Below are 14738 nucleotides of genomic sequence, written 5' to 3'. Positions count from 1 at the left end.
TAGACATGTTTATCATGCAGATCATTGGAGCGCTAAGGTTGAAATGAACTTTATAAAACTTTAGAGTAAATAGTCAGAAATACACATCAAGGACCTGGAGTCAAAAAATAAAAATCCACAAAGCAAAAGGGATCTCAATGAGGTAGGGTAAGGCATCTTCTTTGTGCTTATAAAGTGTGTTACAAAATGCTTAGTTTCTATCCAAGTCTTTTCTGATGAACCTTCATGATAATGCTTTTACATCTTTAACTCCACTGGCCTGTTCATAGAACAGGTTAATACTTGCACTAACAAAACCTGCACAGAGCTGTAAGTGTACTCTGTGTCATGCATCATGTAATCCTGTGAATGAGATCCTGGCTTTTGTGCACTTCCACATACATTTTAAACAATAGCAATGCAGTGATTTGCCTTTGATGTAATGCCATTGTGTGAAAGAAAAGGCATCATTATGTCAGCGATTTATTGTGACAGGGAGTACATTAAAATGATTTTCACTTTTTTTTACTGAGGGAAGCAACGCACTGCAGAAATATGTGGGAGTGTAACTGTTTCAAAACAAACCACTTGATCATCAAACATAATGCGTGGCACGCACTCGCACGCGCACACACACACACACACACATACACACACACACTGAGAAAAAAAGGCCCAGGGCAAATAGTGCTCATGATGCAGTATTTTATTGCCTTACATGCCATGAATTCTCACACAGCCACAAACTCACACTGTTAGACCACAGAGCATTAATTCTGTGACAGCGTTGATTTTGGAAGTGTAAAACAGTATGATTTTTTCCTCTCCTCAAACCTTTAATGCAAACTACTGCAGCTCTACTTAAACAATAATCAATATATTTGTTCCTTTGTTTGATCTTTGCTCCTTGCAGGCAGCTTCGACAAAGAAAAGGCAGCGCGTCACTTGAGCAAACATTTGAGCAGTTTGATATCTTGTGGATGTTGACACATGTGTTGTGTGTTGTGTATCATGTCATTCTACAAACTAATCACCACCTTTCAGCTCCGCTTCTTCATTTGCAAGATTGCTGCATATTGATGAGCGCTATCTTTCCAAACACCCCGGAGAGATACTTAGGCCACACCTGGTTCTTGACGTGTCAAACAGGTTCATGTGTGGCATGATTTTCTTTAAAAATCTGCTGTGATGTTTGCAGCACATCACAGTCTGACATAGATGCACTCAAATGTACAAGTCAGCGTTTTTCAAGTCTTTCCTGTTGTAAACAATAAACCACATCAAGAAAATCAAGAAAAGTCTCTATTAAATCTATTAAAAGTCAATCAGGCTGGAGTTAGAAAGGCTGGAAACCAATGGATTAATCAATGGAGTTTGTGCCACAAAAACCTGATATCTGCTCTCTACTGAATATGGGACTTTAATGCATGAGTCCAGACCATCAACTGCTGAAGTTACAGTTGGCCTTATAGATGCTTTAGAGAGTAATAGAAGCTATTTCTAAATGTGCAGCCAGTAGGAGAGGATAATTGCAATGGTCTCCTCACTATTTACCAGATAAGACCATTAGATAGCTACAACTTATTCAGATGCTGCTGCTCAGGTTCTTACTAAAAATAAGAAAAGAGAGCATATTACTCCAGTTCTCAGGTCTTTGCTCTGGCTTCCAGTCAGATACAGAGTTCAATTCAAAGTTTTACATATTGTGTTTTCATCACTAAATGGACTGGGCCCTGAATATATTTCAGAAATGTTTGATGTATATGAGCCTGATATAGGTCTCTAAGATCTGCAGGAGCTGGTCAGTTTGTGGAGCCTGGAGTTAAAACTAAACAGCGTGAAGTGAGTTTCAGCAATTATGCTGCCCACTGCTGGAACCAGCTCCCACTGAAGATCAAATATGCCCGAACTGTAACTGGCTTTAATAATAAGCTTGAAAACTGATCTATTCTCTGCCACCTTCATTTAATCTTTCAACCTCGCACTTAATAAGATATTATCTATTTTACAATTTGTGTTTTATACTGTTTTTTATTATACTTTTTTTTTTACTATTTTTAAGCTTCTTTTATTTCTCTTAAGCACATTGAATGACCTCTGTGTATGATAATGTGCCATACAAATAACCTGAAGACAAATTTTAAAAAGACTCACCAGTGAAAAAGAATATTATAGTAACAGCCTTAACTTTCATGGTTTACTCTGTATAGCCTAATATATATATATATATATATATATATAGTCATAACATTGTTTTGCATGTCTTCACTTCACTTGTCTCTAATATAAATGTACTCATTATGATTCATGAATTTCCTTGAGGTCATTTCATTAGCTAGGCTATATATTTATTTAGTTTAATTAAACCACTTTCGTCTGTAGCAAATTCCTGAAAGTGAACATTATATCAGCTTTGATGAAATATATTCAGTTTGTCTTAGGCTATATTTTCAGAAAAGAAAAAAAAGTGGAACTTTTGAAGCCATGATAGTTTATTGCGACTCTGTGTTAAACTTAGTGCTGAATGTCACTGTATGTCGGCAGCTGCTCACCTGTGGAGAAACAAACAAAAAACGGACAAACTGAAGAGGTGGGCCCCTCCTTGCTGTGTTTTTTTTCTGGGCGGATCTTCGCTGCTCCTCTCCACTCCCCTGCTCAGAGTTCACTACTTCAGCAGCCACTATTTCTCCGGCTGTGCACGTGGAGAGAGTACTAAGCTGCAGTAGCACGCGCGCTCAGCTCGCGCTTTATGACTTAACTTTTCGTGCTGTTATGTCTCGAGCCCGATGCCATCAGCAGCGGCACGTTTCTGTCATTTCTCTGAGCCCATCGTGCGGAAGAAGAAACATTTTTGTTTAAGCCAAAAGACCTGCTGAGAATGAGTCCCGCATAACTTCGGGTATTGTTATCTACCCCCTCCTTCTCTCATTCTCCCCCTATCCCGCGCTCTCTCCAAGTTGAGTCATTGTACATAAGTATGGTAGATAAAGGCCCCTTGTTGACTTCTGCCATTATTTTTTACCTGTCCATTGGGGCAGCAATTTTTCAAGTCCTGGAGGAGCCCAATTGGAAGCTGGCTGCAAAGCAGTATAGTGCCAAGAAGGATAAAATACTTGAGGACCATCCCTGTCTGACGCAAGATGATTTGGACAGAATATTAGAGGTATGGACATGTTCTTAAATTTAACATTTTTCCTTTTTGAATTTCTGAAACAAGCTACTCTAAACCACGTTGAGTGCAGCAGGCATATTTGAGTCCACATGAAGATGATTTCAAAGTGAATCACCACCTCCGTGTTGAATACTGGCTGTAGCTTTCTCTAACTTGAAAGGGGTGACACATGAGGGCTTAATGAGCCTCAGCTGGTGTGTTAGCTTTCACCAAACACTAACAAAACTCCTGAGGAATGACAAGTTGTCAGTCCACGGTTCAGCCTTCTGGGTCAACACACCCACACTTAAGTCTTGGCTTACCAGCCTGAAGGCCTGAACTTTAATTTTCCATAAATCCACCAAACTTCATGAATTGTCATTAAATTCGCTGACTTATCACAATTTTTTTAAGTGTCTATCACAGATATTATCGTTATTTTATCATTATCGCTGCATTGTATCCATAGTTAATGAGGATAATTATTTTATTACCCTGTGTATATATTTTTCTCCTGTAAACTGGGCAGGTTATCAGTCTGGGACAATGATAATGGTAATAGATGTGGAGGGCCAATCTATAAGCTCAGCTGAAGTACACAGTGTTCTATTGCCGGCTTCTTGCCAGAATTGCAGTTTTTTTAACCAGTAGTAAAGCTGGTGCCATTGACCCCTGTGCTTTACTGTGAGCACTGACTGAACACAGTAAGTCAACACTTGTGATTTCACAGGTGTTTGTCCACAAGTGTGGAGCCTTTATGACCTTGGATTTTTTTTTTTTTTTTGTCTGAGTGTGACAAGAAGATGTGAGTATAGATCTAATGTGTAAGACTTCATTTGCAGTGGAAAATGCAACATACCAGTAAGGTAAATTTATGTAAAGACACGGATAGAAATATGTTTTTCTGCTTGGTTAGTTGGTTGTTTTTTTGCACTTGCAAGTGTTACCAGAAACATGTCTCAACCTGTTTCCCTTTTTGGGCCCACATTAGTATTGGGGGAGATTTACTACTCCCCCCTTGTTCCCCCCCTTCTGCTTCCCTCTGCGTCTCCTTTCTGTGTTGGGAGGGCTGAAAGGGATATGCCCCTGAACCTCCCCCCACTCATGGCACCTCCTTAACAGCCAAAATCCCTGCAATGGCCAACTCTGCTTCAGGAATATTATGGTTGAGAGATTTTGGAACAACAGCTGAAAGACTTCAGATTTTTGCTTGAAACTTTAGAGGTCGCTGAACTGAAACTGAAAGACAACTTAATACCACATTTGGGATTTTAAGGCATGGTCGAAAATATAATATTAAATCATGTTTGACGTCTTAACCCTAACCCCAGTTACAGTTCATTTCTAGACACGCAGTCTACCAGTATCTTTCCTCTGTTGGTGTGTGCCAAGACACCTGCTGCAGCAGCTCTGGAGTCAGTAAATTAAACAGAGAAACGTGCAGTGTGTCACCTCAGCCTCATTTGTTTCAGAAGCCGAGATTCTATTAGGTTTCCATTGTGGAAACTATGCTCAGCTTGTTAACAATTAAAATATATTAGCAGGCTTAACGTGAGACGGCGACACTCCTGTAAAAGTTAGTCTCCTCTGTTTTTATTAACAAGGAGTTTACTATTAACTTTAGGTCTCTTGAAGTGGTCACAGTTTATAGATTGGATTTTATGGCCCATCAATGTTGGCTCTTGAGAAGCGGTAAAAGCGGTGATAAAAGCTTGCAGGGGAGGAGGGGAGGGTGGGTGTGTGTAGATTTGGGGGGGGCATCAGTTCTTGTTGAAACTGTGTTAGATGTGTTGACTCAGCTGGATGATCATTTTAGAGGCTGCAGTGTGTCTGTTATTCAGCCTATTCTCATTTATTTGAATGGGGTGGGCAAAATAATAGGAACACCTGTTGATATAACACAGTTTCTGTTCAACAGCACCACAACTGATCATAACTATGAGAGGATGTAGAGGATTTATTGCAGGATTGTTGGACACTATTAGTGTATAAGCAAAAGTAATTTAATACTAACATTGAAAGTGAGCAGTTTCCTTTATCAGTGTTATAATGTATTATAGAACCTTGAACTTTTACTGAAGGCATGAGTTGTACACACCTCACACTGTGAGTAGATATTCAGGTCAAATTCTCTAAAGAGAACACAACGGCCATGTGTCCTAGTTTTCTGCTGAAGGAGTAGCCCAGAATATTGGTGTAAAGGTTACGTGTAAAGAGTTGAACTGTAACCAGTGATGTAACCTTGGAGTTTCCTTAGTGCAGCTTTTCTTTGCACTTGTTGGCTTGTGGCTTTTCTGAGGAGGGTTATTTTGATTTTACTTGTGTGACTGCAAAAAAGTTTCTCCTGTTAGTCCCACTGGATATGACCTAAAGATCACGTTTGTGTGGTCAAATAAGACGTTTGCAAACATGTATCAACACCCTGCTGTCACATGCTTAAAGTGAAACAAGGCCTCTGGTTAGAATGAAAGCACAAATGAATGAAGCAGCACACTGTGTTTGGGGATAGCTAACTTTGTCATGTGCTTATATTTCTGTGTAGAGGCTTTTACTCTGACATAGCTGGGTCTGTCTTCCTCTTTCAGAAAGTGTTAAAAAAAAAAACAATGAAATAATTGACGGTAGCAGTTGAATTTAATGTCATGAGTTTAGGTTTAGGCAATTACCTGGCAAGACAGCAATGCCTTTATTACCTTGTGTGCCTAATGTGACTTTACTGCAGACCCTGATTGACTGTACAATGTTAGTACAGTTTTAGACTGTCAGCATCCCAATAGCAACCACTGTACACCGTTCAACAATCAATCAATGAACAACAATAATCCCAAAGAAGTTTTAAATTGGATTAAATGTTAATCGACTTGGCAAAGATATTTTAGAATTAATAAAAAATAAACATGGGTGATATTAATGAAGCAAGTTTCACAATTTCATGCAATATCATCAGCAAACATGAAAGCAGCACACAAATCAGTTAATGGTATAATATGCTCTGTTAACCAGATGTAAGATAACAATTCTTTTGCTGTCTAGGGACTTCACAGCTTGGCCCCTTATGTCTTTACCAAATTCCAGAAAAAGCTGCAGCTTTGGAATAAGTCACGCGAACAGTATCCCACACCTTTCCAGATTTTCCATCTCTTGCGAAGTTCCTTTCCCCCCACGCTCTGTGTTGGATTTTTGACTTGGTGCACAGAGTGAAATCTCAGCATTGTTTTCCAGGAGGCATTGTTTGCAAGTCATCCACCTCTGTATCAGAAATCAATACATAATGACATGGAAGAAAGAGCTTGAGTGACTTCATTGTTTGTGTGTCGGTCAATCCTGCCCACCAGCAGCTGTTGCTTGTATGCTGGAAGTGGAAAACTACCTAGGAGCTTGAGCGGTAAGCTGGATCGCCAGCTGTCCTGATAACAGTTGGAGTTTGTCATTGTGGTTTTTTACTCTTGTTCGGTTATCAGTGTGTGGCAGTGGCAAACTGCTAAGCCTGCAGTTTGACAATAGTTTCAGTTCCATAAAAGTAAAGGAATCCTTTACTTGACTGTGGCACAGACTCTGTTTTGGTCATGGGATTAGTTTCGGTTTGGCAGGTTTTTTTTTTTTCTTGTTGTTGTTGTTGTTGTTGTTGTTGTTTTCAGTATGAATGGAAGTCAATATAATGGATTTCATATCATGCCTTTTCACATCTTTGTGCAATCCTTTTTATTATAGATGTCTAGCTTAAAACTGTTCAGTTGATTTCTGTTTCAACAAAACCGTATCCCAGAATATGTATATTCAGTCAGTTAATTATTATTGTTGTAATTATCTGTTTCAGAAAATATTGCAAACATCCAATTGAAAAATTCCAAATGTCTTCAGAGGTCTTACAGAAATTCAACAGTTTTTGTTTCCATCTTGTTGTGTCTTGTTGTGTATCCTGACACAAAATGAGTCATATTTGAGGCTGCAGCTGTAAGACAATGCATGAAAGCATTGCGAAGCATAGCTAAAACACCTTCACCTTAACCATTTGTGTGACATTTTCCCTAAAAGTCAGCAGGCCTTCTACAAAATTATTTCGTTATCAATTAATGTGCAGACTTTTGTTTTTTGATTAATGAATAATAGTGAAAAAAATGTCCATTGGAACTCCCAAACTCTTAAGTGACGTCTTCAGATGTAGAATATGAGTCAACCACAAATGGCTGCTGTTGTTTAGTACTAGTAAGAGGTTAACTTTTGTAAAAGCAAGGATATCTTGTTACCATTACTGTTCTACTACTTCAGTAATGAATGTCAGTATGAGGTTCATCATAAATAAAGCTCTTTTTTTCATGTCTGTGGTTTCATCTTATTTAGCACACTTTCAGATATTTTCCATCTTTGTTCCATTTGTCAGACACTGGTTACGCCACTTTGCACAATTCAGTTTTATAACTGAAAAATTTATTTACCACGACTGGTCTTTATTTTATGTTTTTCCTTTTTATTTATATTCTGTAACTAACTTGGACATTAACAGAAGAAAAACGCATCTGATGAAAATGGTTTATTTCCTAAGGTCATGTTAGTTTTTTCCAGTGCTAGTGGCTCTTCTTTAACACTTTACTTCATATAGCCTTTTTAATGAATTGTCAGCAGAAGTATGTCCGTGTTGGCAGCTGTGGTTTGACATCTAGTCGTCCAGAGGTCAGACTTGTGAAGAAGCCAGTGTAACAACTTCCTCCTAAGCTGCTTTGGGCTCACTGTGACACAAAAGTGTCTTATCCTGCTCCCCCAGTGTTTGTGCTTTTTGCCTTGTTCTCAGGATCATTTGTGCCCTGAGGCGACCATTAGTTGACCAGTCAGTGACCCTTTTATATTTAAAGACCTTGTGCATTGCCAAGCCTGTTAGGTCAGTTACTGCTTTGTGGCTGGTTAATACCTCTTCTTCCTGGTAGGTGAAAGTCAAGATAGTTCAACTGTAGCAACACTTTAAAGATTTGCATTAACCTTTATCGTCAGCCTTCGTTTTAAAGGTCATCTTCGTTTGTCTACCACTGACATACATTTGAGGGGATGGCGTTGGCTCCCATGATTTTAGCTTGCACTCTGCTCTTATTCCTGTGAATCAGCAGTTTGCATGTCTCAGACTTCAGCACTTTTTATCAGGCAGACAGACTGAACATGTGCAAATCACCCTCATTAGGCGGGGGTAAGGTGCAGAGCTGAACACACACACACACACACACACACACACACAAACACACACACACACACACACACACACACACACACACATATATATACATACACATACACCGCAGACATGCCACACACATAACACTCACTTTTTCTGTTTCACACATAGCAAACAAACCTCAAACACCTTTCTAAATTGCGTGTGGGTGGGGGGTGCTGTCTATTAGAATTTTCAAATATGTGGTTTCATTTCATAAAAGTGGTGCAGCTGTGTTATCGTAAATGCCTTGACGCTTAACCACACCTAATCCTACAGGGCAAAAGAAAAAATGTACCATTTTGGTGGCTAGATGTAAGAGGTGAACACATGCTCTGTTCTTTAGAAGTGTCTCGCTTTTGATTTGATACAGTCTGCTGTGGTGCATCTCTGTGTTTCCACTATTTGTGCATCAAGGATTTTTATGCCAAAAAATACATTGCACAGTTTACTCGGCACAGATATGTATTTCCTGTGTATACGAGATGTAGTGAACTCTACACAGTTGGAGGGTAAATGGAGGCTGTTTATATCTATGGGACTGCAGTGTTAATTGGCTCATCAGGTCAGCAAGTGATATGCAGCTGCTGCGTATCAAAGGTTCCTGTAATCAGTTTAAGCCAAACAAGATTTTATCCTGAGCATGGCCAATAACTAGTTTACCCCATGCATATAAATGTATGCAGTCATTACAGATGCTGTGAGCCATCAGGAGGACTCACTCCAGTGAGGTTTTTCCTCTTTAATTTCTAGTCATAGATTGAACACAAACTCGGTGGTTACTGCTGTCATCCTAAAGCCCAACGGAAGAGCTGTGTTGTTTCAGCAGACAAAAGAACGGCCTCCACTTGTGCCGGTAATTACACTGCAGAGCTGTCACAGACCTGTTATTATTAAACAACGAAGCATCTTCTAGTACTTTAGGGCTTATGCGAATTTTGCCAACCCCTGCACATTTCCCCTCCTGCCAGCACATTTGGAGAAAGAAGAACTTTTGTGTGTGTGTGTGTGTGTGTGTGTGTGTGTGTGTGTGTGTGTGGGGGCAGTGGGAATGCATTGTCCCGGCACACATGGCCGAGTGTTTGTGGATACCCAAGAGGGGCAGTTCAAGTTACTGTTGTGGCTGTTGGAGCACACATTTGGTTGGGAATGATTTTCTGTCTCCTTTTTGGATTTCAACACTAAAACCTCCTCACAAGAGTGAGCTGACGTATGTCATGCTAAAAGTAGTTAGACCTTTTTCTTTGTATTGTACATATTCAGTGCAACTGTGTATCTTGGAAAAAGAAAAACAAACATAAGAGAGCAGGCACTGAATAAGCACCTGGTGCGTTTTAATCCACATATCATGTGATTACGAAATGACTGTTTAGGGATGTAGCACTTGCCTTCCTGTTTCCTTACCAAAGTAAGCAGTGGTTGGAACTACTGAGCCCTCGGGTTAGAGGCGACTCTCCTGGGTGCCTGAGTGTCGTTTCAGCTCATCAGTACTACTCAAGATACCATCAACGTATCGCAGGAAGGATGTGGTGGAAGAAATGGAGCTTGCACACAACAAACTTCCTGTCTTCCTTTTAGCTTAGCCAGGCTGGACTCTTCTATAACAGCCAATTGATAAAAGTCAAAAGTTCTTTATTAATTCCTCTTTTAAATTGAATTCCCTCTTTGTCTCAGTTGCGGTCTTTTTATTTTTTGGTGTTTTCAGGTGGTGTCTGATGCTGCAGGCCAAGGGGTCACCATAACTGGCAGTAAGACCTTCAACAACTGGAACTGGCCGAATGCTGTTATCTTTGCAGCCACGGTTATCACTACTATCGGTAAGTGCTTTTGGAGTTCTGTTGGGAAAAGAAACTTTTTTTTTTTCCACTTGTTTTTGTCAAACTTTTTTCCAAAATGTTCAAGGGAAAATGAGATTTAGTAATGCTGCTGTAGTCAGCAAAAACATGCTCTGGGCTGACACGCAGCCTTAACACTGTCTTACAGTGACAGTCGAATGTTTTGCTTTTTACTTTGTGTAAATCAAACGTACGGGACATTACAGATGATTTGGATTAAGAAAAATCCATATTACTGGCGTGGGTTTTTATGCATGAACGTGTTGTTTCATCTGCAACAAAATAACCTTAACCTTTTTTTTTTTTTTTTTTTTTTAAAGGATATGGTAACATTGCCCCCAAAACGTCAGCAGGCCGTGTGTTTTGCATCTTCTATGGGCTGTTTGGTGTGCCGTTGTGTCTCACCTGGATCAGTGAGCTTGGAAAGTTCTTCGGTGGCAGAGCCAAGCACCTGGGCCAGTATCTAACCAAGAAAGGCTTTTCACTGGTAATCTGATATGGGCTTTTTTTTTTCATCCATTTTTGGCAAACATTCATTTTCATCTCTCTGTGGTAATGCAAATTCTTCACCTGAACTAAGTGTTCCTTTTTTCTCTTTTTTTCTTTTCCAGAGAAAGGCTCAGTTCACCTGCACAGCTATTTTTCTCCTCTGGGGTGTGCTGATCCATTTAGTACTCCCACCTTTTGTGTTTATGTCCCAGGAGGGTTGGACATACATCGAAGGCTTGTACTTCTCATTTGTCACCTTAACCACAATTGGCTTTGGGGACTTGGTAGCAGGTGAGATGAGAATGGCAATTCTTGAATCATTGAAGCTGTACAGATAACCATTCTTTTGATTGAGCAAATGAGATGATACCGTGCCCTTTCTTTGCCCTGCAGGTGTTGAACCAAACAAAGAATACCCGACTCTGTACCGTTACTTTGTGGAGGTGTGGATTTATCTGGGGTTGGCCTGGCTTTCTTTGTTCTTCAACTGGAAAGTGCGGATGGTGATAGAAGCTCACAAGGCCTTGAAGAAACGCCGCAAGCTGCGCAAGCTATCTCTGGATGAGCTCCGGCACTACAAAGAGTCTCACAAGGCTGCCCTCCGTCTGCCACCCACTCCCAATGATGTCAACATCTTCAGCTTCCTGTCCAAGAAGCAGGAAGGCTACAATGACTTGATAAAGCAGATTGGCACCAAAAAAGATGACAGGACCAGTGGAAGCGCTGGCGGCAACATCAATAAATCCAAAGACATTGGTCGTTCAAAGAGCTGCAATGATGCTCCCATGTTTAATACGCACACCATCCTCAGCCTGGACCGCTCGCCACGCCAGAAGAGACGCTACAGTTTCAGTGACCGCGTCACTGTTGCTTTTTCAAAGTCCAAGAACTACCTCCTGGGATCAGACAATGGTTTGCTGCTGACAGAAGATCACATAGAGGGCGACCTAAACCAGGACCAAATGTATGAGAACCAACTTGACAAGGACGTGGACCTCGAGAGCCGAGGAGTGGGAGACTGTGGACCAGGTGGTCGCAGGACATGGGACTCTAAAGAGTACCATCCCCTAACCTTCCAAAATGCAAACATTACTTTTATTGACGAGGAAAACTTTCTCAGCAACAACTTGGAGGAAGATGACGACGATGATGATGATGATGATGATGATGATGATGATTCTAAAGCAAAACTATCTATTACCACATGTGATGAAAACATTGAACCAAACTCCAAGGAGGAGCCGAGCTCTGAATCTGAAGGCTCCGTGTTCACGAGTGACGGTTCAGAGCACAGCCACTCGTATGAGAAACTGGTAGAGGAATATGCAAAGGAAGAAAACACAGAATCTTGAGATACTAGAGTCTGTAACTGTGTTAAGTCAATACATCTTCCTGGTCACCTGTTGTTGACTTGATTGGCATTGAAGTATATGTATTCTAATGTGAACCATTTGAAAGGATATCAGATGTCCCGCTGCACTTTCGGAGTCTGATAATGAGACTGCAAAGATCAAATGTAAAATCGGCGTCTTCTTGATAATACACATCATGTTGACTGATTTCAAAAGTTCTTGAACGCTGTCCAGAATCTTAATGACTTTGGACCACAGAGCATAACTTGTAACCCCATGAGTATCAAACATCTGCTCTACTTCTGTCCTTTACACGGTTTCAGAAACTATTGTATTGTCCAAACCAAGAACTTTTTTCCATGGTTGCATGGAAATGTAATTGATTTTTCCCATAGTTTCTTCTATGCATATTCACCATATTGGTGTTTTAATAGTATTTATTAAAATGAAGGACGTAGTAGCTTTTTATTTAAAAAAACAAAAACTACATGGGTTTATATGTCTCTCATTGCACAATTCCACCAAATGAGGACAGATCAAAGTCCACTCCATTGCAGATTGTCTTTTTAAAACCTGAGCCAAACATTTGTCCTTGAAGAAAAATGTTGTTAAAGAAAGGGTTATGGGCCAATTCTAACTCTTTCTTTTTTTTTTTTTCTTTGATATTTCATTTCTTTGTTTTGTGAAGTCGTTGATAACTTGTGTCTGAGATTGCTGTTTATTATGACTGACAGAGTTGTGACTGCACAACAAGGTCATCAGTGATGCATAGGCAACATCTGAGTCCTGGAACCAACAGAGTGAACTTACAAAGGAAAATCATCATTTCTTTTTTTTTTTTTTTTTTAAGCAGAGAAACATTTATGACAAAATCTGAAAATCCAGCCAGAGACAGTTTAAACAGATTTTTTTTTTTTGGCAGCTGTAAAAAGTCAGCCTTGCCAATGATCTTCCCACTGTGACACAGCAGACGCCTCTCAGAGTGCACTGAAACTGGTTTTGTCAACACATACTTTTGCAGTTGTGTTTTGCTGATGACAGCATGACAAATGTCAAATCTGTGGCTTCTGGGCCCTCTACCATGGCAGCGCATAATGGGACTGAAACCTTCACAGCAGCAATATTCTCACTCTGTGTTTCTTTAGCACCCTTTCATTTCATTGTATTTGCCATGTAAATGTTGGCTGAAGGCCCATCAGTAGCCACAAACACAGCTCTGCTCAGGACACGGCCTTGCTACTTGTGTTTGCCTACCCCTTGGTGGGGGGGCTCACGCTGGAATGAATGACTGAAGTGCCGCCTATGACAGGCAACCAAGGTTAATCTGTAACAGATCAATAATCTCTTGACGTGAGTTTTCGTCATGAGACAAAGTCAGCAGTATTGGTGCGCTCCATTATTGTACAGTATTTCCATTTCATTTCATGTGAATCCAACTGGACTCGAGGGACCAAAATATAATGTCCATTGTTTTGCAGTCTTTTGTAATAACCATTAGCTGTCCTGCTAACCCACTGCCTTTTGCACATGTTAACTTGCACACAAAAACTTTAACCAGTGTTACTTTGAATGGTAAAATGGCAGCGATGCAGAGTCACACAGGGATACCTTGTATTTCAAACCAGTCATTCATGCCAGATTCAGTTAAACTGAACAAAGTACTTGTAGTTTTTTGTGAATAAGTGGGCCTGACCATCCTAACTCTGCCTTACTGCTTGAATGCTGTTAAGTGAAACTGTCTTAAATCCACTGTAGTACAATGTGACATCTATTGAATGTACTTTTCAGTGACTCAAAAGGTGTACTCTTACACACTGGGTGTTTCCTCCTTTGTATTTCCCGACAGGGCCGTACTTTTGTGTATTTTGTTCCTCTTTCTCTCACTTTCCACTGGTTGTCCTGGACTGTCTCAGTGCAGCATTGTTATGCAGCCATGGTACTTGTCAGGACTGAATTTCAAGCATGTCTCTAGATAATTAACTAAAAACACGTTAGGCTGGTTTAACCCATTGTCCTTAGTTTTCTTCTTTTTGTTGCTCCACTGTGTAAAAACTCCAGTATAGTTTTGTTGTGTTGTGCAGTTGTCTGTTTTTTTTTATCATTAAATTATTCATGTTTGTATATAAATTCCAAACAAAACTGTATATTTCATGTAAAATAAACATTTATTAAAACCAGATATTTTTTTGTGATCATTTACTGGTACTCCATACTAGCAGTAATATCAGCTGGTCTGTCCACCACAATAATCCTGTTACAAACATCTCAAAAAATTCATTAATTCTCTGACATTTCCTCTAGCATCATCATGTCAGAAATTCAATTTGTCTAAATCTATTCCATGAACAAATGCTTGTGACATTACCATCAGCCATTTTCCAAGGTTTGTCTAAAAAAAAAAAAACCCTGAATTATCATGATCATGGTGAAGAATCAAACCAGCTAACATCTGCGTCTTAGCATTGTGTGTCATTGTCTGCATAGGGATGTTAGTATTTAGCTCAAAACACCAATGGGTCTGTGTCTGAGGTCATCAATTAGGTTTTTCGAATGCTTTCATATGCGTTGTCCCACTGCGTCCCACAGCTGATGAAATTCTACAACAACGGCTACTGGATCATATTCTGTGGTAATTCCTTGCTTTCCTTTGTCAGATGCAGTTCTCCTATGTCCTATCATGTCCACAAAGTGAATGTTTCATAGGCTGAGATACCAGAATAACCATTTACCTG

The 14738-nt window shown here is 40.0% G+C and overlaps 1 protein-coding gene across 1 annotated transcript; it reads left to right on the top strand.

Moving 5' to 3' along the window:
* Nucleotides 1-2665: 2665 nt before the first annotated feature.
* On the top strand, nt 2666-14183 carry kcnk5a (potassium channel, subfamily K, member 5a). The gene is made up of 5 exons (XM_023394792.2): nt 2666-3142; nt 10036-10147; nt 10486-10652; nt 10777-10945; nt 11048-14183. The coding sequence occupies exons 1-5, from the start codon at nt 2957-2959 to the stop codon at nt 12004-12006; spliced, it is 1593 nt and encodes a 530-aa protein (XP_023250560.1). The 5' UTR covers nt 2666-2956; the 3' UTR covers nt 12007-14183.
* The last annotated feature ends 555 nt before the right edge of the window (nt 14184-14738 follow it).

The sequence above is a fragment of the Seriola lalandi genome, unplaced genomic scaffold (genome assembly GCF_002814215.2).
Source record: "Seriola lalandi dorsalis isolate HSWRI2012SDOR001 ecotype SW California unplaced genomic scaffold, Sedor1 jcf7180002054953, whole genome shotgun sequence".
Lineage (NCBI taxonomy): Eukaryota > Metazoa > Chordata > Actinopteri > Carangiformes > Carangidae > Seriola > Seriola lalandi.
Note: the sequence above shows the minus strand (reverse complement) of the source record. Positions and strands in the feature narration are given on the sequence as shown.

Bases quoted from the DNA above. Each gene is read 5' to 3' on its own strand.
- kcnk5a (XM_023394792.2), top strand. From the start codon at position 2,957: ATGGTAGATAAAGGCCCCTTGTTGACTTCTGCCATTATTTTTTACCTG. The intron at 10,148-10,485 runs GTAAGTGCTTTT...TTTTTTTTAAAG, and splicing joins CACGGTTATCACTACTATCG to GATATGGTAACATTGCCCCC. The intron at 10,653-10,776 runs GTAATCTGATAT...TTTCTTTTCCAG, and splicing joins CCAAGAAAGGCTTTTCACTG to AGAAAGGCTCAGTTCACCTG.